Below are 25251 nucleotides of genomic sequence, written 5' to 3' on the forward strand. Positions count from 1 at the left end.
AGTTCCTAATATTTTAAAATTTCTATTGAGATTTCTTCTCTGACCCATGTGTTATATGGAAGTGTGTTGGTTAATCTCTAAATATTTGGGGATTTTCCAGCTATCTTTCTGCTACCGATTTCTAGTTTAATTTTGTTGTGGTCTAAGAACATATGCTGTATGATATCTATTCTTTTACATTTGTTAAGTTATGTTGGATGGCCCAGAATGTAGTCTATCTTTCTGAATGTACCATGCAAGTTTGAGAAGAATGTGTATTCTCCTGTTGTTGGATGGAGTATTCTATAATTGCCAATTAGATCAGGTTGATGGATAAACTATTGATATTTGGGTCAATTTCGTCCTGATTTATTAATTGTTAAAGAGGAATGTTGAAGTCTCCAAGTATAATTGTGGATTTGTCTGTTTCTCTTTGCAGTTCTGTTTTGCCTCATTTATTTTCATACTCTGTTCTTGTGTACATACATGTTAAGGTTTATGTTTTCTTAGAACATCGACCCCGTCAACATTATACAGTATTCCTCTTAATTCCTAATCATTTTCCTTGTTCTGAGGTCTGCTTTGTCTGAAACTGATACAGCTGCTCCAGATTTCTTTTGATTAGTGATGTATCTTTTTCCATCCCTTTAAACTGTCTTTATACTTGAAGTGAATGTCTTATAGGTAACACACTGTTGGGTCTTATTTTTTTTAATCCACTCAGACAATCTCTGTCTTTTAATTGTTTCATTTAGACCATTCACATTGAAAATAATTATTTATATAATTGAGCTAATATCTTCCATGTTTGTAACATTTTCTATTCATTTCACTTGTTCTTTCAGTCTTTTCACCCTCTTTTTCTGCCTTTTCTGATTTTAATGGAGCAGTTTATACCATTCCATTTAACCCCTCTCTTATATTAAGCATATTAATCATACTCCTCTTTTTAATTTTTTAATGGTTGCCCTGGAGTTTGCAATTTACATTTACAACTGCCTGCCAGCAGCATCACATTTTAAGCTACTCAAAGGAAGCTGAGGCTGCAAAGCCAGGTTTGAATTTAGAATTCTTGGACTCAGCCAAGCTCCCAGGCAGCAACTCTTCTCTTTGTATCCTGGCACCACCCCGACCAGACAGGGGCCTCGTGTGCCTCAGCGTTATAGCTTCCAACCCACATACCTGCACTATTTAGTATTTCTAAAAAGTCTGCTGACTGTGGCCACCCCGCGTGTCTAACCATAAGCAATACAGTCCATCTTTGAGAAGATGGACTTGGAGAAGCAGCCTGTACAGGCTCTGGAAGTTGGCATGGACTGTTTGTGCAGGACGTTCTGAGGTTCTATGAAGTATGGTCTAGAACGGGAGAGCACAGGCTATGGGAGGACCTGGTTCATTAGCTTCTTGGACTTTTCTAAAGGGCCAGGCCAGGGTAGAAGCCCTCTTGCCTTAAAAGGCAGTATGGACCCTGACACTCATCTGACTCATCTTTACACAATTTGTGCTTGCTACTCAAATTTTCAAAAGTAAATAATATAATGTCTACATAATATGTAAACAATATAATGTGTAAACCATAGGAAAAAGGGAATGATTTAACCCAAAAGTTCGGACAACTGTTAAGTGGAAAGATGGAAAGGGATTTGATTGGGGAGGTGCAGAGAGAAGTTTCCAAAATGTTAGAATGTTTTATTTCTTAACCTGGGTGGTGGGTATACAAATGCTTATTTGATTACTTTTTAAACTGTACGTATATATTTTACATGCTTTTCAGTATACTATATATGATATAACTAAAAGACATTAGCCAGGTGATCAAAAACAAAGGGCAGAAATGACATATATTGTCTGCTTTAATACCTTTTAATTATTTTGCTTCAAAGTCCACTTTGAATATCTAATCTTGGTTTTACTCTTATAAGACCTGATAATATTTAATAATAGATACCATGCTAACCACCAACCCCAACTGCCTGCCTCAATGTAATTTTCATTTTCTCACACTTGCTGTTTTGAAACAGGAAAAATGAAAACAAAAATTTAAAATAAATTAAGATATAACATTTTTATTTACTAACTATACAAAATGATCAATAGTCACCAATATTTCTGTTTTCCTTTTTTAGAATCATCTGTCTTCAAAAAACACATATTTATTTGCACACTTACTATGTGTTCCGTGTGCTAGAACATGTGAGGTCCTCACAGTCTGATGGAAGAGACAGATACCTAAATAATTTTAAAATTTTTATAATTATTCAGTTACTACAGCAACACCCTGCTCAGCTGTGAGAATTGGTATAAGAGGTTTGAAAGGATCAAGAATGTGTGATTGCTGCTCTGCCATGCCAAAGCCAACTGGTTCATCTTACTTCTTCCAATTCTGCACATGTGGCATAACATACCGAGAGCTGGGAATGCGCATACCTGTAACACAAATGATGTGTGTTATCAAATAATGTTAATTAAGCAATTATCCTGTAACACACACACACACACCACACCACAAAAGGCTACAGAGTATAGATTTTTGCAAAGCAGTGGCCATCTCTCCCTCACATCGCCTGAAATTTCTATCTAGAAATCTTTACCCATACTACTTTAGAGCATTTTTATGGGATTTTGGATCTTTCAAATTTAAGCATTCAGTTGAAATTGGACAAATTTTAAAAACCTGTTAAGGGTGTCCTAGGCCTTATGATTTTAAGTAAAAACTAAAACAAGTAAGGAATTCCACATAAATACTTATCGAGCTATTTCTATGTTTGAAGCCTCGTGCTCAATAAAGTATTCTATAAAGTTAATTCAGTCAAGGAGGAACACAAGAAAAGGCATTTTACAGTAATATGTCATTCAACAAAAATTCTGTAGTTACTCCTTTCTAACTGAAGAACAGTTTTGCTACAACAGACACTAAGATTTTGCAAAAGATGCAAATTTCTCAATCTGTGTCAGCTTCGTGGTTGTGAAAATGGTATGTGCATACTTTCTGGATTACGTATTATTTTAAAATATGGAATTTTGCCCCATTGTTAGACCACGTATTCCAATTTTAGGTTAAAAAATAGTCACCTGACTCTTGACCCACTAAATCCCCTTTCCCCCACCAACAAACTTTCTGCCAACAGAGATCCATGCCTTTCTTCCAAAAATGGGCATAACCAAAAGAGATGCGCACACCTAGGTGGGTTTGAATCCTTGTTTTCTTCGGCATATGGTCTTTAATTCTGTTTTCCATGTCACTCAAATGCAAGGCTGTATTAGACAGCCTCCTCAAGGTCTCTTGCATCTGCAGACTTCTGCGATTAAAACGCATCTCTTCTTAGAAGGAATTCACATAAAGCTCCTGCCTCTATGGGAAATTAGCTAGCTGAGGGTTAGGCTAACGGCAGCGTATAAGTGAATCTGGTTTCTCTCTGAAAAGCCTTCCTGGGACTAGCATCCCGCGCCAGCAACAGAGCTCGCCCAGGCACCACGTGTCTGCACCAACAGCGGGATTGGCGGAGCGCATTTTCGCGCTGCGGTCTAGACGAGCACGGTCCCGCCCAGCTGCCAGAGGAGCCGGGAGGTCGAGAGAAGAGGCCGGAGGGGGATCGCGGAGGGGAGGGGGCGGGAGGGGGGGTGGGGGATCCCGAGGCGCTGGCGGCAGGGAATCTGCGAGGGCCCGGAGCGGCGCCAGGCGGCTCTCCTCGCCACAACTTGCCCAGAACAGAGAGGCCTCATCCTGCTCCCTGGAAGAAGGAGCCGGCCCTCCACTTCCCGCTCGGCTGCTCCTCGGCCTCCACGGGCCCGCCTGCCCCAGCCGCGCCCCTGGAATCTGCGTCCCCAGCCTCGCCCCCGTCCGCCTGCAGCGCCCGGCGCCCGCCCAGGAGCGCGCAGCTGGGGTGAGTCGAGGTCCGCGATGCGCCAGGCGCCCAGGGGAGGCTGGGGCATCTCGGTGCCCGCGAAGCCGGGCCCTCCTCTTTCTTTTCCCGCTGCGAGCCGAGGCGCTGCAGACCCCGCTGGCCTGGCTTCCGCAGCCCCGACTCACCGTTTGTCTTGCTTTCTAAGGGGCGGCGGCGAGGCCCCACTGGAGCCCGCGTTCCTCGGCCTTTGTCTCCGCGGGTTCGGCGGGGCGGCCCTGCTGAGGGGTTGGGGGGCGGAGGGAACACGAAAGCGTGTCCCCTTCTTTCCTGTTCCGGCCATCTTGCGACTCAGATTTAGCCTAGGGGTGAGGGTGGCCAACAGCGCGGCGCTCCGGGTCGAGTGGTGGCTGCGAACGGAGATGGGCGCCTCTGGCCCTGCGCGCCTCCTCCCCCGAATGCAGTGGGAGCGCGCGGATAGACCCCCACCTTCAGTTCTAAGGGCTGGGACCCAGAGCCCGGGTGAATTCCCCTAACAGGCCAGAGGCACAGGAAATATGAGGGACCGGGGTCGAGAGCTGACGTTTCCTAACTGAGCGCCTAATTCATTCGGATCATTCTTTATCCACGTGTCCTTTTGGCAAATTCTTAACGCCTCTCGGTGCCTGCCCTGTGCCAGGTGCTGGGGATAGAACGGTGAGCAAGAGAGACCACGGCCCTTGTTCCCGCGCGGGTCCTGCAGCCCAGTGGATGGAGTCCACGGTAGAGGGACCTGCCAGGTCGGTATCCTGATGCCCTTTAAACAGACTGGGAAACTGAGACCTAGGGCTGACGTAACTTGTTCTATGTCAGGCAGCAAGTAAATGGAAGAATCAAGACTTTGAAGTTAGATCTCTAAGACTTTCATGCTGGCTGTAGTGAATCGGTAATAGCTCTTTTTTTTTCTAAAATCCCATTCCAGATTATTTGGATGTACAGCTTCTATGAAGTCTTATGAAGTGTATACTTAATTTCTGGATCCTTTCATATGGGCTTATTTCTAGCTCTCAGTGTCTAGAAAGAGCTAGAAATGTTTGATATTACAACTTTGCTTCCAGTTACTCTAAATTGTATTTTCCTTTCTTCTGTTCTTTGGCTGTTAGGAAAGACAAAAATTTTCCTGATGGTTGGTCCAAGCAGGGATTCCCCTGTGGACTGAGGAATGGCTGGCTTTTCCTCAGTTCATCCATCTCTGTGGTAGCCACAGACAGCCCCCAGAAGACCTCGAGAATGAGAGGCCTGAGGTCTACAAGTTGCTACTAGAAATATTTTAGCATCTCCAGAAAACAGAATGCAGCTGCTACACAATTTTGTAAGGTAAATACCAGGGCCCTGTAAAGTTCCCCCTGCATATAATTGTTTTTATCTTAACATATTGAAAAAATGTATCCTTTTGGAAAGACAAGTAATGTATTACATATGTGGGGAAGTTCTTTGGTTTGTAATTCTATCAGAATGTTATATTTAGGTGGCCAACCCAGAGAGGAAGAAAGACTCCATTTTAAAAAGTATCTTGGATGTAAGTAATTTAGGAAGCCTTCCATCAAATATAATTTACACTACAAATTTAATTTTGAAAACAACTTTATTGAAGTATAATATACAAAATGCACCCTTAATTTTCAGTGTACCATTCAGTCGGTTTTGACAAATGTATATGCCTGGGTAGTCAACAGCACAATCAAAATAGAGAAAATTTGTTATTATCACACCCCAAAGTGTCTTCGTGCCCTTTTGCAGCCAGCCCCTCTACATCCTCTTTAATTTTACACAGATTTGTTACTTAACATTTTCTGAGTTGTGTGTGAAAGATGAGGATGAGCGGATATTTCTAATCTCAAAACCTAAGGCGAGGATCAGAGGCTGGCAACTAGGATGTGGCTCCCCATGCCTTAGGGACTTGGAGGTGGTGCCCCAGGAGCCGGCGCGCAGGAAGTGTGCCCTCTCAGAGTGGACCAGTGTGTCCCCGGCTCGGCCACGACGAGTTCTTCTCTGGTCCCACAGGGCCCTGGGCGCACGCTGACTGGCTCTCACTTTGCTCGCGGTCCCGGCCTGGGGCGCTGCCATAGCAACGGCCTGGACGCCCAGAACTTAGGCCGCCTCCGCCCGGGACCCGGCCTTCTCCCGCTCCCGAGAGGTGGGGCGGCGGCGGCGGCCCGGGCCGGGTAGACGGGACTGCCCCTTCCTCCGATGCCAGCAGAGCCGCCGGATTTGCTTCCAAGCATGGTAAGAGTTGGGCAGCCGGGGATGCCCGCCTGCGGATGCCGGGCCGGGGGCGGCGGGGGCTCCACGGGACTCCCAGCTCCCTCCGCCTCCCCTCATTCTGTCTCCTTCCCGCAGCCCTTTCAGAAGCACGTCTACTACCCGCTCGCCAGCGGCCTGGAAGGCCCGGACGCCTCCGCAGCCGCCGCGGCGGGCGGCGCCGCCATGGCCTGTGGCGCCCCCAGCGCGGCTTCGGGCCCCCTGCCCTTCTTCCAGTTCCGCCCGCGGCTGGAGAGCGTGGACTGGCGGCGGCTGAGCGCCATCGACGTGGACAAGGTGGCGGGCGCCGTGGACGTGCTCACGCTGCAGGAGAACATCATGAACATCACCTTCTGCAAGCTGGAGGACGAGAAGTGTCCGCACTGCCAGTCGGGGGTGGACCCGGTGCTGCTGAAGCTCATCCGCCTGGCGCAGCTCACCATTGAGTACCTGCTGCACTCGCAGGAGTTCCTCACGTCGCAGCTGCACAGCCTGGAGGAGCGGCTGCGCCTGAGCCTGGCCGAGGGCGAGCAGAGCAAGAAGCTCTATGCCAAGCAGGCCGGCGAGATCAAGATACTCAAGGAAGAGTGTAAACGCAGGAAAAAGCTGATCTCCACCCAGCAGCTGATGATTGAGGCCAAAGCCAGCTATTACCAGGTGGGAAGCTGCCTTGTGATTATCCAATAAAACCCTCAATTCCTGCTGGCTGGGATATTGGCAGTCCTTTCCTATGCTTTTTTTTTTTTTTTCCCTAAGATTTGTACTCTAAATCAGAGGAAATAGCACATTTAAGTGAAAGTAATTTTAACCCGCAGATGACATGGTTCATTACCTTGTGTAGACTAACATAGAGTTAATAATTAAACAAGTAACATTGTCCGAAGTGCTTTATTGAATTATCTAAAAGCTGGTTGTTTAAGAAGCCTTTTTCCTCCTCCTAATCGCTGTAATGAAAAATAAACCAGGTACAAAATGCTGTTGAGGTCGGGCCCCAAATAATATGGAACGCTTAAATGCTTTAATGCTTGCAGATTTTTTTTCTCATTTTAAAATTTTGAAATATTTTAAAATTCACAGAAAGATTGCAAGAGCAGTGCAAGAACTTCCTTATACTCTTCAACTAAGTTCACCAATTCTTAACATTTCCCCCATTGGCTTTATTTCCTCTGTCTCTATATCACATTATTACTTTTGAACCATTTGGCGGTGAGTTGCAGACTCCTAGATATTTCAGTGTGTATTTGCTAAGAAGGAGAATATTTGCTAATACAACATTATTTTAAAAATTTAAAAATTTTGCCTTTTTGTTCTTAATCTCCAGCTCTTATGGGGTAGACATTGAACCCAAGATAAATACTGTAATTTTTGAGTGTAACAGAAATCAGTGTATATACCTTTTTTATCAATTAAGTGGAGGAAGCAAAGAATGAATGTCTGATGAAGATATCAAAGTAAGCAATAGACTGACAGGATTGATTTCACACCCTTACATTCCAGTCATTTTGGCTAACTAGGACTTAAAAGGCCTCAGTGAAGATTTAGGTAGTGGTGGAGTCAAAGCAGGAGTGAGTGTGAACTGGGTGTAGGGTGCAGAAAGCAGTGTGGTTAATAGTGCTTGGCACTGGAACTTCCCCTGTGGTCCAGTGGTTAAGACTCCTCCTTCCAACGGAGAGGGCGCAGGTGCGATCCCTGTTTGAGGAACTAAGGTCCCACGTGCTGTGGGTGCGGACAAAAATCTGAAAAAATAAACTGTGCTAATGTTAAAAAATTTGAAAAAAGAATAGTCCTTCGGACTGACCCAACAGGAGCCTGGAGCCTTGAGGGAAGTGGACTTAAACTAGATGACCAGTCGGGAAAGAATACTGTTAGAAAGTCCTAATGTTTAGCCTTGGGTATACAACTTTTAGGTATAATCATCAAATGATACCTGATGTCGATACTTGCCTGTTTCATAAATGCTACTAAAAAACTACATATTTATAAATAGTACTGAGATGGCTATTTATGAATGTATTTATTGTAAAATGGATAGAATGGGTTCTGTTTAAAACATTAAGAAAAGTTTACCTGGCTTTGGTATTAATCAATGAAACATTAAAACCTGTAACATAAAAATTTTGTTTATAAACTTTTTTTTTGGTTCTGTTGGTTATCATAGAAATAGCTGTAAGTAAAGAGTTTAAATGTGAATAATCTATGAGGATAAAAAAGTAATGACTCACTTTTACCAAATGAGTGACATTTGCCAACTCTTGGCCACTCAGCAGACTCTCTGAATGGCAGTGGTAGCTGTATGGTGTGCCCAGGTGTGGCTGAGAAGAGGTAGAAATTACCTGCCAGATAAAGAAGATGTGGCATATATATACAATGGAATATTACTCAGCTATAAAAAGGGATGAGATGGAGCTATATGTAATGAGGTGGATAGAACTACAATCTGTCATACATAGTGAAGTAAGTCAGAAAGAGAAGGACAAATATTGTATGCTAACTCACATATACGGAATCTAAAAATGGTACTGATGAACTCAGTGACAAGAACAAGGATGCAGATACAGAGAATGGACTGGAGAACTCGAGGTATGGGAGGGGGCGGGGGGTGAAGGGGAAGCTGAGACAAAGCGAGAGAGTAGCACAGACATATATATACTACCAACTGTAAAATAGTCAGTGGGAAGTTGTTATATAACAAAGGGAGCCCAACTCGAGGATGGAAGATGCCTTAGAGGACTGGGGCAGGGAGGGTGGGGGGGACTTGAGGCGGGGGAGTCAAGGAAGGGAGGGAATACGGGGATATGTGTATAAAAACAGATGATTGAAACTGGTATACCCGCAAAAAAATAAAAAATAAAAAAAATAAAAAATAAAAAAGAAATTACCTGCCACCTTTTCCTACTTGGTGTAGTACAGGTATACTCTGCCCTCTCTTAAGTGACTCGCCCTTGTCTCTTTATGGAGTTCTTGAGCAGTGAGAGCCTTTAGGGTGGCAGCTCCAGAGTTAGACTGACTGGGTTTGAATACCAGCTATTCCTCTGTGCAAGTCATTTAACTTCTAAACCTGTTTCCTTATCTGGAAAATCAGAGTGTTAGTAGTAGCTATCTTTTAGGGTTGCTCTGAGAATCCCATGAGGTAATGCATGTATAGCATGAGGAAGGCTCAGTAAATAGCATCCAATAAGTGGATGTTAATTTCTGCAGTGACTTCCCTGTAGTGAGCTGTGGCTACCTGTCATTTCTCTCTTTGTGAATCCTCAGACCAGAAGGCCAGAGGTCACAGTGCTAATGCTGTAAATATCAGTGTTTCAGGGAGGGGTAGTCAAAGATTGCTGCTAAGAATAGTTGGATTGTAAGCTAGCTGGGATTCCATGGTGTTATAATGTTTGTTATAGATTTGTAAGCTAGGAATATTTGGCCTATAATAAAATTTATGGGAAGTTAGTTGATTTTGTTTTAGTTATTTGACTTTAGTCTGTAGTGTGAATTTTTATTTAAATAGACACCTCCAACAGCTGGGGAAGTTTGATAGCCATGTGTAAAGGCCAGTGTGTACCAATGATCTGGCTATCAAATTATTTTTTTTTATTTTTAATTTTTTTTAAATTTTTTTAAATTTTTTATTTTTTTTGCGCATGGGCTTAGTTGCTCCACGGCATGTGGGATCTTCCTGGAGCAGGGATCGAACCCATGTCCTCTGCATTGGCAGGCAAATTCTTAACCACTGCACTACCTAGGAAGCTCATCAAATTATTTTTAAAACTTTAAAAATTAAAAAATTCCAATGGATCATAATAGGACTTAGACTCTAAGAAGACCTTTTATTTTCATAGTTGGGAGACTCAGATTCCTCCCCACACTTCAGCAACACAGATAGATTTTGGAATCTGTCAGTGAATTTCTGTCCTTTGTTCCAATCATTGAGCCCCTTGGAGGTGGAGATGAGTATTCGGGAGTAAAAAAGCATGCATTTTGCTGTCGGAGAGACATGGGTCAAACTATGCAACTGATAAGGCTGCGACTTAACTTTCCTGAGCTTTGATTTCTTCATGGATAAAGTGGTTGCCATGGAAATTTAAAAAGATAGCAATGTAACAGGGCCTAGCTCTTAGTGGGCATAGTGGAAATCTTTATCTCCTATTCTTAGCCGTTGTCTTTGAGAGGTCTCAAAAAACATCAGGAGCAATAGAGAACCTCCATCCCACTTCATTTTGGTAAAGGAATCCTGAGTTCTCATGTTAATTCCATTACACTAAATATTTTTCTTTTTTTAGTTATTTTGGATAGAAGTTGTATTAAGACATTTACACGCTTTACATAGCATATAACCTACATGTAGTCTACAGTCTTAAACCAAGTATACTGAACATAATTTGACATATTCTATCCTTGGGTTGTCATGGAAAGAGTATTACATTCCTGTCTATGAATAGTTAATAGTACCTAATTTTTCTTAATTCATTATGTAACTTTCTTTCCTAAAAATGCTTTAAGGGAACTCTTTTGAAATAGAAGTTTATATTATTAATCTGTATATAAAACTATCTTTTTAAGAAAATGAAAAGTGTTAGAGAATAAAGTTTTTAAAGTATTTTTTAAAGTCTTATGATTGTCTGATTAATGGAGAAAGTTGATTCTAGGTGACGTAGAATTCCTTCCTGTCTACTTATCTTAAAAGGGAACTTTATTATTTTTAAGGCAGAGTCTTTGTGCAATAAGTAAGATTCCTGAACCTCCTTCTATTTTTCATCATAAAGAATGATCTGACTTTTAAGTTTCTAATTACTGTAAAATCTATTATAAAGTACTTTTTAAAAAAATTTTTTTTTAATTTTTTACAATAAACTGCATATATTTAGAGTGTACAGTTTGGTATCCCAATCTCCCAATTCATTTCCCCCCCAACCCTCCCTGCTTTCCCTACTTGGTGTCCATATGTTTGGTCTCTACATCTGTGTCTCTATTTCTGCCTTGCAAATTGGTTGATTTGTACCATTTTTCTACAGTCCACATATATGTGTTAATATACAATATTTATTTTTTCTCTTTCTGACTCTCTTCACTCTGTATGACAGTCTCTAGGTCCATCCATGTCTCTACAAATGTCCCAGTTTCATTGCTTTTTACAGCTGAGTAATATTCCATTGTATACATGTACCACATCTTCTTTATCCATTCATCTGTTGATGGACATTTAGGTTGCTTCCATGTCCTGGCTATTGTAAATAGTGCTGCAGTGAACATTGGAGTGCATGTGTCTTTTTGAATTATGGTGTTGTCTGGGTATATGCCCAGTAGTGGGATTGCTGGGTCATATGGTAGTTCTATTTTTAGTTTTGCAAGGAACCTCCATACTGTTCTCCACAGTGACTGTAACAATTTACATTCCCACCAGCAGTGCAAGAGCATTCCCTTTTCTCCACACCCTCTCCAGCATTTACTGTTTGTAGATTTTCTGATGATGCCCATTCTGACCGGTGTGAGGTGATACCTCATTGTAGATTTGATTTGCATTTCTCTAATAATTAGTGATGTTGAGCAGCTTTTCATGTGCCTCTTGGCCATCCGTATGTCTTCTTTGGAGAACTGCCTATTTATGTCTTCTGCCCATTTTTTGATTGGGTTGTTTGTTTTTTTGGTATTGAGCTGGATGAACTGCTTATATATTTTGGAGATTAATCCTTTGTCTGTTGATTCGTTTGCAAATATTTTCTCCCATTCTGTGGGTTGTCTTTTTGTCTTGCTTATAGTTTCCTTTGCTGTGCAGAAGCTTTGAAGTTTCATTAGGTCCCACTTATTTATTTTTGTTTTTATTTCCATTATTCTAGGGGGTGGATCAAAAAAGATTTTGCTGTTATTTACATCGAAGAGTGTTCTTCCTATGTTTTCCTCTAGGAGCTTTATAGTGTCTGGCCTTACATTTAGGTCTTTAATCCATTGTGAGTTTATTTTTGTGTATGGTGTTAGGAAGTGTTCTAATTTCATTCTTTTACATGCAGCTGTCTAGTTTTCCCAGCACCACTTATTGAAGAGGCTGCCTCTTCTCCATTGTATATCCTTGCCTCCTTTGTCATAGATTAGTTGACCGTAGTTTATCTCTGGGCTTTCTGTCCTGTTCCATTATTCTATATTTCTGTTTTTGTGCCAGTACCATACTGTCTTGATCACTGTAGCCTTGTAGTATAGCCTGAAGGCAGGAAGCCTGATTCTACTAACTCCGTCTTTCCTTCTCAAGATTGCTTTGGCTATTCGGGGTCTTTTGTGTTTCCATACAAATCGTAAAATTTCTTGTTCTAGTTCTGTGAAAAAATCATTGGTAATTTGATCGGCATTGCATTGAATCTGTGAATTGCTTTCAGTAATATAGTCATTTTCACAATGTTAATTCTTCCAATCCAAGAACATGGTATGTCCCTCCATCTGTTTGTGTCATCTTTGACTTCTTTCATGAGTGTCTTATAGTTTTCTGAGTACAGGTCTTTTACCTGCTTGGTTAGGTTTATTCCTAGGTATTTTATTCTTTTTGTTGCAATGGTGAATGGGATTGTTTCCTTAATTTCTCTTTCTGATCTTTCATTGTTAGTGTATAGAAATGCAAGAGATTTCTGTGTGTTAATTTTGTATCCTGCAATATAAAGTACCTTTTAATCCCAGTGATGGTAGATCAGATAGTGTTGGCTTTGGGGCCTGACAGGCCAGTTGTTGCAGGTATCAATAATCCATTCATTTTTTAAAATCTGACTTTGGGAGTGCCTTGGTGGCCTAATGGTTAGGATTTCTGGTTTTCACACCCGTGGCCCGGTTCAATCCCTGGTTGGGGAACTGAGATCCCGCAAGTCGTGTGGTGTGGCCAAAAACAAACAAACAAACAAACAAACTGACTAGTATTCCATGGTGTACAGTATCAGAGTCTGTTAACCTTTTACCTATGTAGGATATCTTGCCTGGTACCAATATTTGGCTATTATGAATAATGCTGCTGTAAACATTCTTAAACTGAAGTACTTTCTTTTAGAGCAATTTTAGGTTCACAGCAAAATTGAGGGGAAGGTACAAAAAGTTTCCATATATCTCCTGCCCCTACACATGCATAGCCTTCCCCATTACCAACAGACCTAAGTATTTCATTTTGGGGTATGCTAATGTAAATGGTGTTGTGTTTTTAATTTCAAGTTCCACTTGTCATTGCTGGTATATAGGAAAGCAGTTGACTTTTGTATATTAACCTTGTATCCTGCAAATTTGCTATACCTGGTTATTAGTTCCAGGAGTTTTTTGTCAATTCTTTTGGATTTTTTACATAGATGATTATGTCATCTGTGAACAAAAACAGTTCTGTGTCTTCCTTCCCAGTTGGTATATCTTTAAATTTTTTTCTTGCCTTATTGCATTAGCAAGGACGTAAAGTGCAATGTTGAAAAACATACTTAGGGGCAGTGGTTTGCTCCGTGTCCTCCCCTCTCTTACAGATCCAAGAAGAGTTGTTGATTTTTCATTCTGTTTAGCTTTTTAATTATTGTTAGGATGGAGTGGCGATTTTCAAGCTCCTTACATGCAGATCCAGAAACTGAAGCCTCTTACCTTTGTTTTGGTATTTTTGTCATAGAAGTTTTTCATTTTGATGTAGTCAAAATATGAGTCTTTTTTGGGAGCAGAAACCCCCTCTTACCCTGAGCTCATGACTCCTTTGTATTATTCCAACAGTTAAAATACATTTTTTCTATTTTGAGAAACTAAAAGTTACACTTTCCATGTTTCCTCTTCCTTTCCTTTCTCCAGTGCTATGCGTAGCCCTAGAGCCACACTTACATCTGAGTTAGTGTGGGCCCTCCCTAAAGTATCCTGAGGAAACCAGAGTAGTCCTCATGAGCAGAGAAGTTATAAAAGATGCTTTAAAGATCCTCTAAAATGTAATGCTGAGAAATATGCCATAATGTTAATTTTCTGGGAAACTAGAACCTGAAGTTTTCTGTTGCAATTATAATGATTAAGAGTAAGGCAAAACCTGAATAGGAGAATATGTAAATAGCACAGTAGAGATGAAACAGCAAAATTCAGACTGATAGAAACTGCAGGACAAATGTTCAGTTTCTTTAGCAAAAGAATTATAGGGAAAAGAGAGCTGGAGCCTCAGCCTGTAGACTAAGAATTAAGAGACAAAACAACCAGTTGCAGGACATGACCTTAGATTCAAAACGAACTGCAAAAGTGCTTCTTAAGACCATGTGTGGAGTATTGGGGAAAAAATAAGCAAATGTTTGGATATTTGTTGATAATTATGGAATTGATTTTCACGTTTTACAAGGTGGGGTCATAATATTATGATTGTGTTACAAGCAAATTGTTTTGGAGATAGATTCTGAAATATTGACAAATGAAATATACAGTATCCAGGATTTACTTCAGAGTAATCCACGTGGAGAATATAGAAGAACAAGTTGAAATTTTTGCTTAAAAATTGTGTTAGAGAATAGAGATATTGGTAGGGTTTTTTGTTTGTTTGTTTGTTTGTTTGTTTCCTCAGTAAATTCATTTTAGGAGGCCAAATATTTCTAAGCATGTGCTCAATGATTTATTAATGCTGGTCTCTGGAGATAAAGCTGTGAATAAAAGAGTTCATGCTCTCAGGAAGCTGACATTCTAGAACCTAGAGGGATTGGGCAGGAGATGAAAAGCAAGTGAAGTAAATAAACAAACATGAAAATATTAACTGGTGCGGTGTACAATGATGAAAACAAGATGGTGTGATGGGACAGTGCCCAGCAGGAGGCTCATCCAGAAAGATTTGTTAAAGACACACAGCTCAGCCCCAGCTTGGAAGATGCTCCATAAACATCATCTTGAATGTTGAGAAGGAGCCAGTCATGGGAAGTTCTGGGGAAGATTCAGGGAACGGGCCAGCCAGCGCAGGGAGACTGAAACTGGCCTGCTTGAAGGACAGGAAGGAGGCTGGTATGGCTGGAGTGTCATGAACAAGTTGGTGCTGGCGGGCTGGGAACCACCAGTCTAACGGTGGCAGCATCAGGGGTTCCAAGAAACCGCCATGATGGGCTACTTTGACTCTCAAGAGATGCTTTTCACTGTCCTGTGTTCAATTTGGGAAGAACACTCTAGTTTTATATGTCTTTTTAGTTATGCTTTCAGTATCACTTGCCAGGGTGGTATCTTTTGGGGGAAAGCCCCCAAAAGGTAGTGCTTCAGGTACCCAGATTTTAGTTCAAATTAGGCGGAAGGGCACTTGTTACAGACACTTGGATTTGTCGCTCTCTCCTTTTCAGTGCCATTTTTGTGACAAAGCCTTTATGAACCAAGCTTTTCTACAAAGTCACATTCAGCGCCGCCACCCTGAAGATTCTCATCTTGGTAAGTTGTGAGCTCTACTTCAAAGAGCTGTTTTCTTTCTGGTACTGTTTTCTTTTTCCAGTGAGACGTGGTCCAAAGCATCTCTCTATCCTTTTAAAAGAAAGCGTCATAGTCCTTGTTCACTCATTAAGTGAATATTGAGCTCCTACTATGTGCCACGCGCCACATTAGGGGTCGGGGATACAGCCATAAGCAAGACCCTGTGTGGCTCTCTTACATCCTAATGGGAGGGATGAAGGGTTTAAACACATTTCACAGAAGAATGAGTGATTCTTTACAAATGGCAGCAAGTGCAATGAAGAAGATAAAAGTAGGAGAATGGATGGAGAGTGACTCCTGGTGGTCAGCCAAGGCCTCATTAAGGAGGCGATATTTGATCAGAAACCAGAATGATGAGGGGGTCCCAGCCTGTGGGAAATCTGGGACGTGAATATCCCAGGCAAGGGGAACTCTCGCTGTGATGGGTGTGAGGGGGAGGCAGGAGGCGTGTTTGGGGAACAGATAGAAGGTTGGTGGAACAGAGTGAGCAAAGCAGTGGTGCGTTAGGAAGGGACCAGGTCACACAGGACCTTGAGAGCCCCGGGCAGGAATGTGGGTGATTCAATAACCATAGTGGGAAGCCCCTGGAGGATTTTAAGTTGTGGGGGTCGGGACGTGAGCTAATTTGTACCTTTATTTTTAAATTTTTTTGGCCGTGCCGCATGGCTTGCAGGATCTTAGTTCCCCAACCAGGGATCGAACCTGGGCCATGGCAGCGAAAGTGCCAAGTCCTAACCACTGGACCTCCAGGGAATTCCTTCTAATTTGTACCTTAAAATGACCCCTCTACCTAGGGGTGGGGAACAGACTGTAGGGGCATAGGTAGAAGCAGGTGGAAGGATGAGGAGGCTACACGAGTAGCCCAGGTGAGAGAAGGTGGCAGCTGGACCAGGACAGTACCAGGGAGGTGGGAGAAGTGGAGATGGAGAGGATTTATTCTAGACACAGAGACATGACTCAACATGAGAACAAGAGATGAAGCAAAGATGATTCTGGGCTTTTGTCCTATACAATTGGGTGAATGGCTTACATGTTTACTGAGGGATGGAGCAGGAGGGGAGCAGATTGAGGGAGGAAGGAGAATGGAGAATTTGTGTTGGCCGTGGGTACAGTTAAGTCACACATACAGTTGCCGTGCGAGTGGAGATGCTGGAGGTCTGGAGGTCAGAGTGGAGGCCCAGGCTGGAGATGAAACCTGGGAGTCATTAGCAGAACTGGGCTGGGTGAGATCATCTAGACAGAGAAGAGAAGACGGGTCAGGGCCAGCCCCACGCTAGGAGCTCAGGAGGACCAGCTGAGGAGAGTGAGAAATCGCAGTAATGGAGGCAGGAGGGGAGCTGGGAAGTGTGTTGTCATGGAAACCAAGGGGCATGAGTGTTTCAAGGAGGCAGTTATACCGAATGCTCTTAAAGCACAGAGTAAGTTGAAGACTGAGAATTGACCATTATTGTCACAGTGGCTGTTGGTGCCCTTGACATAGCTTCAGTGAATTATTGGGGACAAAAGCCGCATTAGAGTGAGCTGAGCTGAGAATCAGGCAAAGAAGTGGTCATGTCCATTACCCGCATTTATTTCAGTAACGTTTGCTGGGAAGGAAAGCCAGAACAGGAGGCAATGCCTGGAGGGAAACGTGAGACCAAGGGAAAATTTTTGTCTTGTTTGAAGTGGGAGAGACTAAGAAGTGTTTGGGTGCCAACATGAATTAACCAGTGTATAGAAGGGGACATTGAAGAAGCAAGAGAACGGAGGGGCGCTGTGGCTTACCAAGGAACCAGGTTTTCTGCTAATTTAAATGTTCTCAGAAGCAAAGAATGCAAGGTCTATTTCTCCATGAGAAGATTGGAGCACTGTGCAGATTGCCGCAGTACCCCACAGACATTCTCACTATGATCTTAAATGTTTTCGGTATCTAGATGTGTGTACTTCTAGCTTGTTACTACTCAGTGCCTGCATTCCCCTCCCTTGTGGGCCCGTCTGTTACCATTCCTGCCTATTTCAGATAAATAGATTTGTTTAGGATATAGCTAAACTTTGTATAAGCGATATCAACAGCATAAAATTCCATTTATAAGCCATAGACTGCTGATACAATTTAGCAATGTATTGGACAAATTGGGAAGATTAAGTATTTTAATGAATCTACCATTCTTCAGTGTGAAACTGACCTTCTTTCTCTTCTGTTTCAGTATCTTATTCTATCTCATACTCGTTTCAGAGAGTATTTCAGACTCTGAAATGAGTATTATTTCTTCAGGTCATCTTTGAGATTCTGACTTTCTACTTTGGTTTCCATACCTTTCATGTCTACACTCACAGACACTTGTACATCCATTCAGTCATGTGTACATCTGCATGTAAGTACATGTACATAAGTATTCTTCCCTTCACTTGTTGTTTCCTTTAACAACTTCTCAGTAGTTCGTTTTTGCCCCGTGGACGGGTTATGGCCCAAGTTTGCATTTTGAATACCAGCCTCTGCTGATGGGAGCCAGGAGGATGGTGACCATAGAGATTTCACTTTATGGTACTTGCCGTGGAAGCTGTTGCTTCCCTTCTCTGATTGAGAGAGGCCTTTTGAAGAAGAGCCCAAGATTACTCCGTGTCCTGGATTATTTGCTCCCAGAACGGGCTCTCACCCTGTCTCCGTAGAATAATCCAACCTCAACCCAGTGGCTGAAAAAAATCTGCTAAAAATAATTCAATATCCAATATGAAGGATGGAAAATAAATGTTGAATAGTAGGGAGTAAGAGTTGGTTCCTGTGGCATGAAAAAAGTAAACGCAGTTTCCTTTGTCTTAGCAGTAGGACTGTACCCCGTAAGTTTTCAGCTAGGTTTTCTAAGAGATGGTATTTTAATGAGATAATTCTGTTGCAACAGAGTATAAGACGAGAGTGCAGACTGACAAGCTCCAGAATGAGATTGACATGTTGAAGGAGCAGCTGCAGCTCACCAAGTCTCAGCTAGAGGCTGCACAGCACGCCCATGCAGTCAGATTCTCTAAGGTATGATGCTAAATTCTGAAACAATGATATGTTGGGAAGGAATGGTGTTAATTCCTTTTAAATGTTTGGTAGAATTCACCAATGAAGCCATCTGGTCCTAAGCTTTTCTTTTTTGGGAGTTTTTTGATTACTGATTCAGTCTCCTTATTCATGATTGGTTTGTTCAGATTTTCTATTGATATTTCTTCATGGCTCAATCTTGGTAGGTTGTATGTCTCTAGGAATTTATTTCTTCTAGATTATCCAGTTTGTTGGCATATAATTGTTCATAGTAGGCTATCATGATCCTTTGTAATTCTGTAGTATCAGTTGTAATGTCTCCTCTTTCATTTATAATTTTATTTATTTGAGTCCTCTCTTTTGTTTGTTAGTCTAGCTAAAGGTTTGTCAATTTTGTTTATTTTTCCAAAAAATCAACTCTTAGTTTTTTTTTAATCTTTTCTATTGTCTTCTTGTCCTGTATTTCATTTGTTTCTGCTCTAACCTTTATTATTTCCTTCCTTCTGCTAACTTGGAACTTAGTTTATTCTCCTTTTTTTTCCTGGTTCTTTGAGGTATAATGTTAGGTTGCTTATTTGAGACCTTTCTTTTTTCTGAATGTAGGCATTTATAGCTATAAACTCTCCTTTTAGAACTACTTTTGCTGCATCTCATAAGTTTTGGTATGTTGTGTTTCCATTTTCATTTCTCAAGATATTTTTGATTCCCCTTTTGATTTTTCCTTTGTTCCACTCGGCATTCAGGAGTGTGTTGTTTAATTTTCACATATTTGTGAATTTTCCAGTTTTCCTTCTGTTAGTGATTTCTGGCCTCATTCTGTTGTGGTTGGAGGAGATACTTCGCGTGATATCAACCTTTTAAAATTGAAAATAATTTTTGGCCTAACATGTAGTCTATCCTGGTGAATCTTCCACATGCATTTAACAAGAATGTATATTCTGTTGTTGTTGAGTTCAGTATTCTGCATGTTTGTTAGGTGGAGTTTACTTGTAGTGTTGTTCAGGCCCCCAGTTAGGTGGAAAAAAACAACAGAAGGTCATCAAGAAATCAAAGGCTGATTGGACTAGACCTTGAATTAGCTTACATAAAAATGTATTTTTGTTTATTAGGGGTGAGATGGGGCTACTCTACCCAAATTGGTATGGTATCAAGAAAAGTTCTTATGCTCAATAGACTTTTAAAATATGTTTACATTTTATGTAAGATTGCACGTCTATTCTACAAGTTCACAGATCATTGAACTTTTGAGACTTTGGGCCTCTGTGTTTATATGTTAGAGGATGTAAGGACAAGAGGATGCTATGTGCTGCCTTTGGTTTGGAAAAATCATTGTGCACAGACCTACCGTTATAAGCAGTGTTTTTGTAAAAAAACAAAACAAACAGAAAAAGTCTAACTGAAATTTGCAAGTCTAGCTGATCCATTTGAGGGGAAGCTATGTCCATTTGTTTAAAATTCTGCATATCAGAATTTTACTTGCTTCATATCAGAGCTTTTAAAGATGTTATTAAATCAATTTCAGGAATATGAACTGCAGAAAACAAAAGAGGAAGAATTTCTGAAGTTATTCGATAGATGGAAAGAAGAAGAAAAGGAGAAACTAGTTGATGAAATGGAGAAAGTCAAGGAAATGTTTATGAAGGAGTTTAAGGAACTGACTTCTAAGAATTCAGCATTAGAATATGTAAGTATTGGGAGTTCCCTGGTGGTCCAGTGGTTAGGACTCTGAGCTTCCACTGCAGGGGGCATGGGTTTGATCCCTGGTTAGGGAACTAAGATCCTGCAAGCCCTGTGGTGCCGCCCAAAAAAACCCACAAAAAAGTTGAGAATATGCAAGTATTAAACGTAGGCATCCTCATAGCATTGATAGAGTTGTGGCCTTGAGAGGTGTCATTAGAGTGGCAGTGTGGCCCCCGGATCCAGAATCTTTTTTGTTGTGCCCTGGCCCAGACACCCCTCTTCCTTGAGCGTCTTGGGGAGCTTGGGGCACACGGAAGACAGAGCAAGTCAGAAAAGTCGTTTCCTTGAGGGTGGGAACTTTGGCCCCAAACCCCAGTGCAGAACACTTGGTACATTTTGGTCAGATTAGAGAAGAAGGTCCCTCTTTCTTAGCTGGTTAGGTTTAGATAGCCCAAAACCATAACTCCCTCCCTGAATTGTAGAAAGTTCCAAAGTTCCAAAAGAACTTTCCAGAAAGACTGACAGAGATCACCAGTGTGGGAGAAGGAAGCTGACCCAGAAAGACAGAAGGAGGCCCTTTGCTGGGCCCCTTCCTCACCCCGAGCCTAGCTGGTGAGGAGGACGGGGGATCTGAGTGAGCTGGATGTGGCTCAGTGCAACCCCGACTCCTCTGTGGGAGCAGCCCTGGTCACTGTGAAGCAGAGGAGGCGAAGGAAGGTGCTTGAGCCCCCTCTAGGGGCCAACATGTTTACAAACTAAAATAGAGGGATAGTTTTGGAATATTGCTGAGATTCCTCTCTAACACACCCTGAACCCTCTCACAGGGATGGGCAAACGATGACCTGTGACCCAAACCTGACAGACCACTTGATTTTGTATGACCCTCGAGCTAAAAAAGGTTTTTACACTTTTAAGTGGTTGAAAAAAGTCAAAAGAAAAAATATTTCACAACACATGAAAATTGTATGACATTTACCTTTCAGTGGCCACAAGTGAAGTTTTTTTGGAATACAGCCATGCTCTTTCTTCTACACTTTGTCTGGGGAGCTTTTTTGCTGGAGCGTGGAGTTGAGTGGTTGTGACCAAGACTTTATGTCTCCCAAAGTCAGACGCTATCTGGCTCTTTACAGAAAAACTTGCCAGCTGTCATATCTTTATAAAGCAAATGTGGCACAAGGTGAACAACTGGTGAAGGTGAAATGGATGTTCTTTATACTGTTCTTTCAACTTTTCCATAAGTTGTAATTTGCAAATAAAAAGTTGAGGGGAAATTAACTTGGGTGGCTCATTGTGTCTTTTTCTCTAGGGCTTCCTTCAGGCAATTCCCTGTTGGTTCAGCCATCACCTATCACCTCTCTTGGTTCTAAGCATCAGAACCTGTGGGCAGTAGTAATTTCTTTTACCACCCCTGCTCCAGGGGCCTCTCCTGAACGTATACCCTTGGCATCTTCTCACAGTAGTGGATTTTGATACTAACGAATTGGACTGGCTTTTTATGTCTTCTCCATCAAGGCCACACTCATTTTTTTTCCTTGTGATAAACTGGCCAATTATGGTTCTTTTGCCTGAGACTCCCTCTGTGGTTATCCCTGCCCTCAGGATCATTGTGGAATTGGACTTTTCCCCACCTAGGACCATTTTAATATTCATATATATTTTTTAAAACGGCCTTTTTGAGATGTTTACATACCACACAATTCAACCCACTTAAAGTGTACAGGTCAGTGGTTTTTACTATGTTCACAGAGTTATGGAACCATCATCACAGTCGTTTTAGAACATTTCATCACCCAAAGAAGAAACCTTCTACCCATTGGCACTCCCTCCCCACCCCGGGCAACCACAGCTCTATTTTCTGTCTCTATGCATCTGCCTGTTCTGGACATTTCATATGAATTGAATCATATAAAATATAATCTTTTGTGAGTGGTTTCTTTTCACTTAGTGTAATGTTTTCAGGATTCATCCATGTTGTAGTACGTACCAATATTTTATTTTTTTAATTGTTGAATATTTCATTTTACAGATATACCATATTTTATTTGTCCATTCATCAGTCAGTGAACATTGGGTTGTTTGTTTTGACTATAGAGGGTTTTAAAAATTATTATTAATAACAGACTTCATTTTTTAGAGTAGTTTTAGCTGTATAGAAAAATTGAGCAAATAGTACAGAAAGTTCCATGTAAACCCCCCATCCTAGCACAGTTGTCCATATTACCGATGTCTTAAATTAGTATGGTACATTTGTTACAATTAATGAACCAGTACAGATACGTTAGTATTAACCAAAGTCCATACTTCATTCAGATTTCTCTAGCTTTTACCTAACATCTTTTCTTTTTTTAAAAATAAATTTATGTATTTGCTTATTATTTATTGGCTGTGTTGTGTCTTTGTTGCTGCGCATGGGTTTTCTCTAGTTGCCGTGAGTCGGGGCTACTCTTCATTGCGGTGTGCAGGCTCCTCATTGTGGCGTCTTCTCTTGTTAAGCGTGGGCTCTAGGCGTGCAGGCTTCAGTAGTTGCGGCACACCACACAGGCTCTAGGCGTGCAGGCTTCAGTAGTTGCGGCACACCACACAGGCTCTAGGGCGCAGGCTCAGTAGTTGTGGCACATGGGCTTAGTTGCTCCGTGGCATGTGGGATCTTCCTGGAGCAGGGATCAAACCCGTGTACCCTGCATTGGCAGGCGGATTCTTTTTTTTTTTTTTTTTTTTATTATTATTTTATTTTTTTGGGGGGTACACCAGGTTCAATCAACTGTTTTTATACACATATCCCCATATTCCCTCCCTTCCTTGACGCCCCCCCCTCGAGTCCCCCCCACCCTCCCTGCCCCAGTCCTCTAAGGCATCTTCCATCCTCGAGTTGGACTCCCTTTGTTATACAACAACTTCCCACTGACTATTTTACAGTTGGTAGTATATATATGTCTGTACTACTCTCCCGCTTCTTCTCAGTTTCCCCTTCACCCCCCGCCCCCTCCCATACCTCGAGTTCTCCAGTCCATTCCCTGTATCTGCTTCCCTGTTCTTGTCACTGAGTTCATCAGTACCATTTTTAGATTCCGTATATGTGAGTTAGCATACAATATTTGTCTTTCTCTTTCTGACTTACTTCACTCTGTATGACAGATTGTAGTTCTATCCACCTCATTACATATAGCTCCATCTCATCCCTTTTTATAGCTGAGTAATATTCCATTGTATATATATGCCACATCTTCTGTATCCATTCATTTGTTGATGGGCATTTAGGTTGCTTCCATGTCCTGGCTATTGTAAAGAGTGGGCAGGCGGATTCTTAACCACTGTGCCACCTAGGAAGTCTCCTACCATCCTTTTTCTGCTTCGGGATCCTATCCAGAACACCTAAGTACATTTAGTTGTCCTCTTTCCTTAGGCTCAGGCTTGTTCTTGATGACCTTGACAATTTTGAGGTGTACTTGTCAGGTATATTGTAGGATGCCCCTCTAATGGAATTTACCTGATATCCTTCTCATGGTTAGACAGGGTGGGTGGGTTTTTGGGAAGAAGTCCGCAGAGATAAAGTACAGTTTCTATCACATCATATCAAGGGTATGTATATACCATCTACGTAGTTTGTGACTATTGATGTTGACCTTGATCACCTGGCTGAGGTAGTGTTTGTCAGGTTTCCCTCCCACCCCACTGCCTCCATTGCATACTGTGGTCTTTGTAAGGAAGTCACCATGTGCAGCCCAGACTTAAACAGTGGGGGACAATGCTCCCCCATCCTTTTGTCTTTGAAGTTAACATGTTACCGTCTGTGCTTTTCGAAGGGTATTTACTGCCAGTAACTTTGGGAATAACCTACAAGCAAATGTTAAAATTAAAACCTTATGTCCCTAGTGGTCCCTGGATGATGCCGGCTCCTCACTAAATCATCCTGAGAATCAGCTGCACCTAGTTCCTCTGTTTCTGGCACTGTTACCTGCCCATTAAAGTTTTGAAGACTGATTGTCTAAGATTAGAAAGTTAGGTTTGGGACTTCCTAGGTGGCGCAGTGTTAAAGAATCCACCTGCCAATGCAGGGGACATAGGTTTGAGCCCTGCTCTGGGAAGATTCCACATGCCACAGAGCAACTAAACCTGTGCACCACAGCCGTTGAGCCTGTGCTCTAGAGCCCATGAGCCACAACTACTGAGCCCATGTGCCGCAACTATTGAAGCCCACGCACCTAGGGCCCGTGCTCCACAGCAAGGGAAGCCACTACAATGAGGAGCCCATGCACCACAATGAAGAGCAGCCCCCGCTCACAGCAACAAGAGAAAGCCCGTGTGCAGCAACAAAGACCCAACACAGCCAATAAGTAAATAAAATAAATAAATTAATTAATTAAAAAAAAACTTTTTCCTTTTCCTTTCTCACCTGGTCCATATTCTTTTGTTGGAAGAAATGAAACAGGAAAACCACTGGGAAGGGGAAACAGGAGAGGCACGATGACCATCCAGGAGGACAGTCAGGTGCTCCCCAATTTTGTTCTTTGTTTCAGTCGTATATAAAAGTATGAACATCTGAACCAGTGATTTTGAATTTTATTTCATAGCAATTGTCAGAAATCCAGAAGTCCAATATGCAGATCAAGTCTAACATAGGCACATTAAAAGACGCACATGAGTTTAAAGAAGAACGTCCTCAGCATCCCCAGGATTTCCAAAATGTGATGCAGCTTCTTGATAGTCAGGTATGTGAAAGTGGGTGATGGTTTTTATTGGTGAAGTAATTTACAGTAAGCATCATCTACAAAAAAAGTGTCTCTTTCAGCGATGGTGAAGGTGACTAATTCTTTTTTGCTTGTTTCCTAACACGTGTAATTCATCATAGGTGTTCATTAGATACTTACTGATTGGCTAATAGCTGTGGATGCAGAACAGTTGGCAAAACTGTATAATTTCTCCTCGAATAATACCTATCTGAATTGGTTCATATTACCTTAGTGGTTATTTTTCGTATTTCAGATGTAGGCCCATTTTCAAAAGGCATAGAAAAGCACATTGAAGCACCGACTCTTTTTTTAGAGCATAAACAAACAGCTGCATTGGCGA

General features: G+C 41.9%; 1 protein-coding gene across 2 annotated transcripts in view; it reads left to right on the forward strand.

Moving 5' to 3' along the window:
• Positions 1 to 3608: 3608 nt before the first annotated feature.
• The window catches only part of DZIP1 (DAZ interacting zinc finger protein 1), a 57048-nt gene continuing 35405 nt past the window's right edge, over positions 3609 to 25251 (forward strand). For both annotated transcript variants that reach the window (XM_057707660.1, XM_057707662.1), the window contains exons 1-9: positions 3609 to 3863; positions 4501 to 4600; positions 4964 to 5177; positions 5865 to 6086; positions 6201 to 6758; positions 15374 to 15458; positions 18377 to 18501; positions 20024 to 20185; positions 24753 to 24890. In XM_057707660.1, the coding sequence (XP_057563643.1) occupies positions 6051 to 6086; positions 6201 to 6758; positions 15374 to 15458; positions 18377 to 18501; positions 20024 to 20185; positions 24753 to 24890 (1104 nt within the window). In that variant the 5' untranslated portion in view covers positions 3609 to 3863; positions 4501 to 4600; positions 4964 to 5177; positions 5865 to 6050. The remainder of the gene's footprint in view (positions 3864 to 4500; positions 4601 to 4963; positions 5178 to 5864; positions 6087 to 6200; positions 6759 to 15373; positions 15459 to 18376; positions 18502 to 20023; positions 20186 to 24752; positions 24891 to 25251) is intronic.

The sequence above is a fragment of the Hippopotamus amphibius genome, chromosome 14 (assembly GCF_030028045.1).
Source record: "Hippopotamus amphibius kiboko isolate mHipAmp2 chromosome 14, mHipAmp2.hap2, whole genome shotgun sequence".
Lineage (NCBI taxonomy): Eukaryota > Metazoa > Chordata > Mammalia > Artiodactyla > Hippopotamidae > Hippopotamus > Hippopotamus amphibius.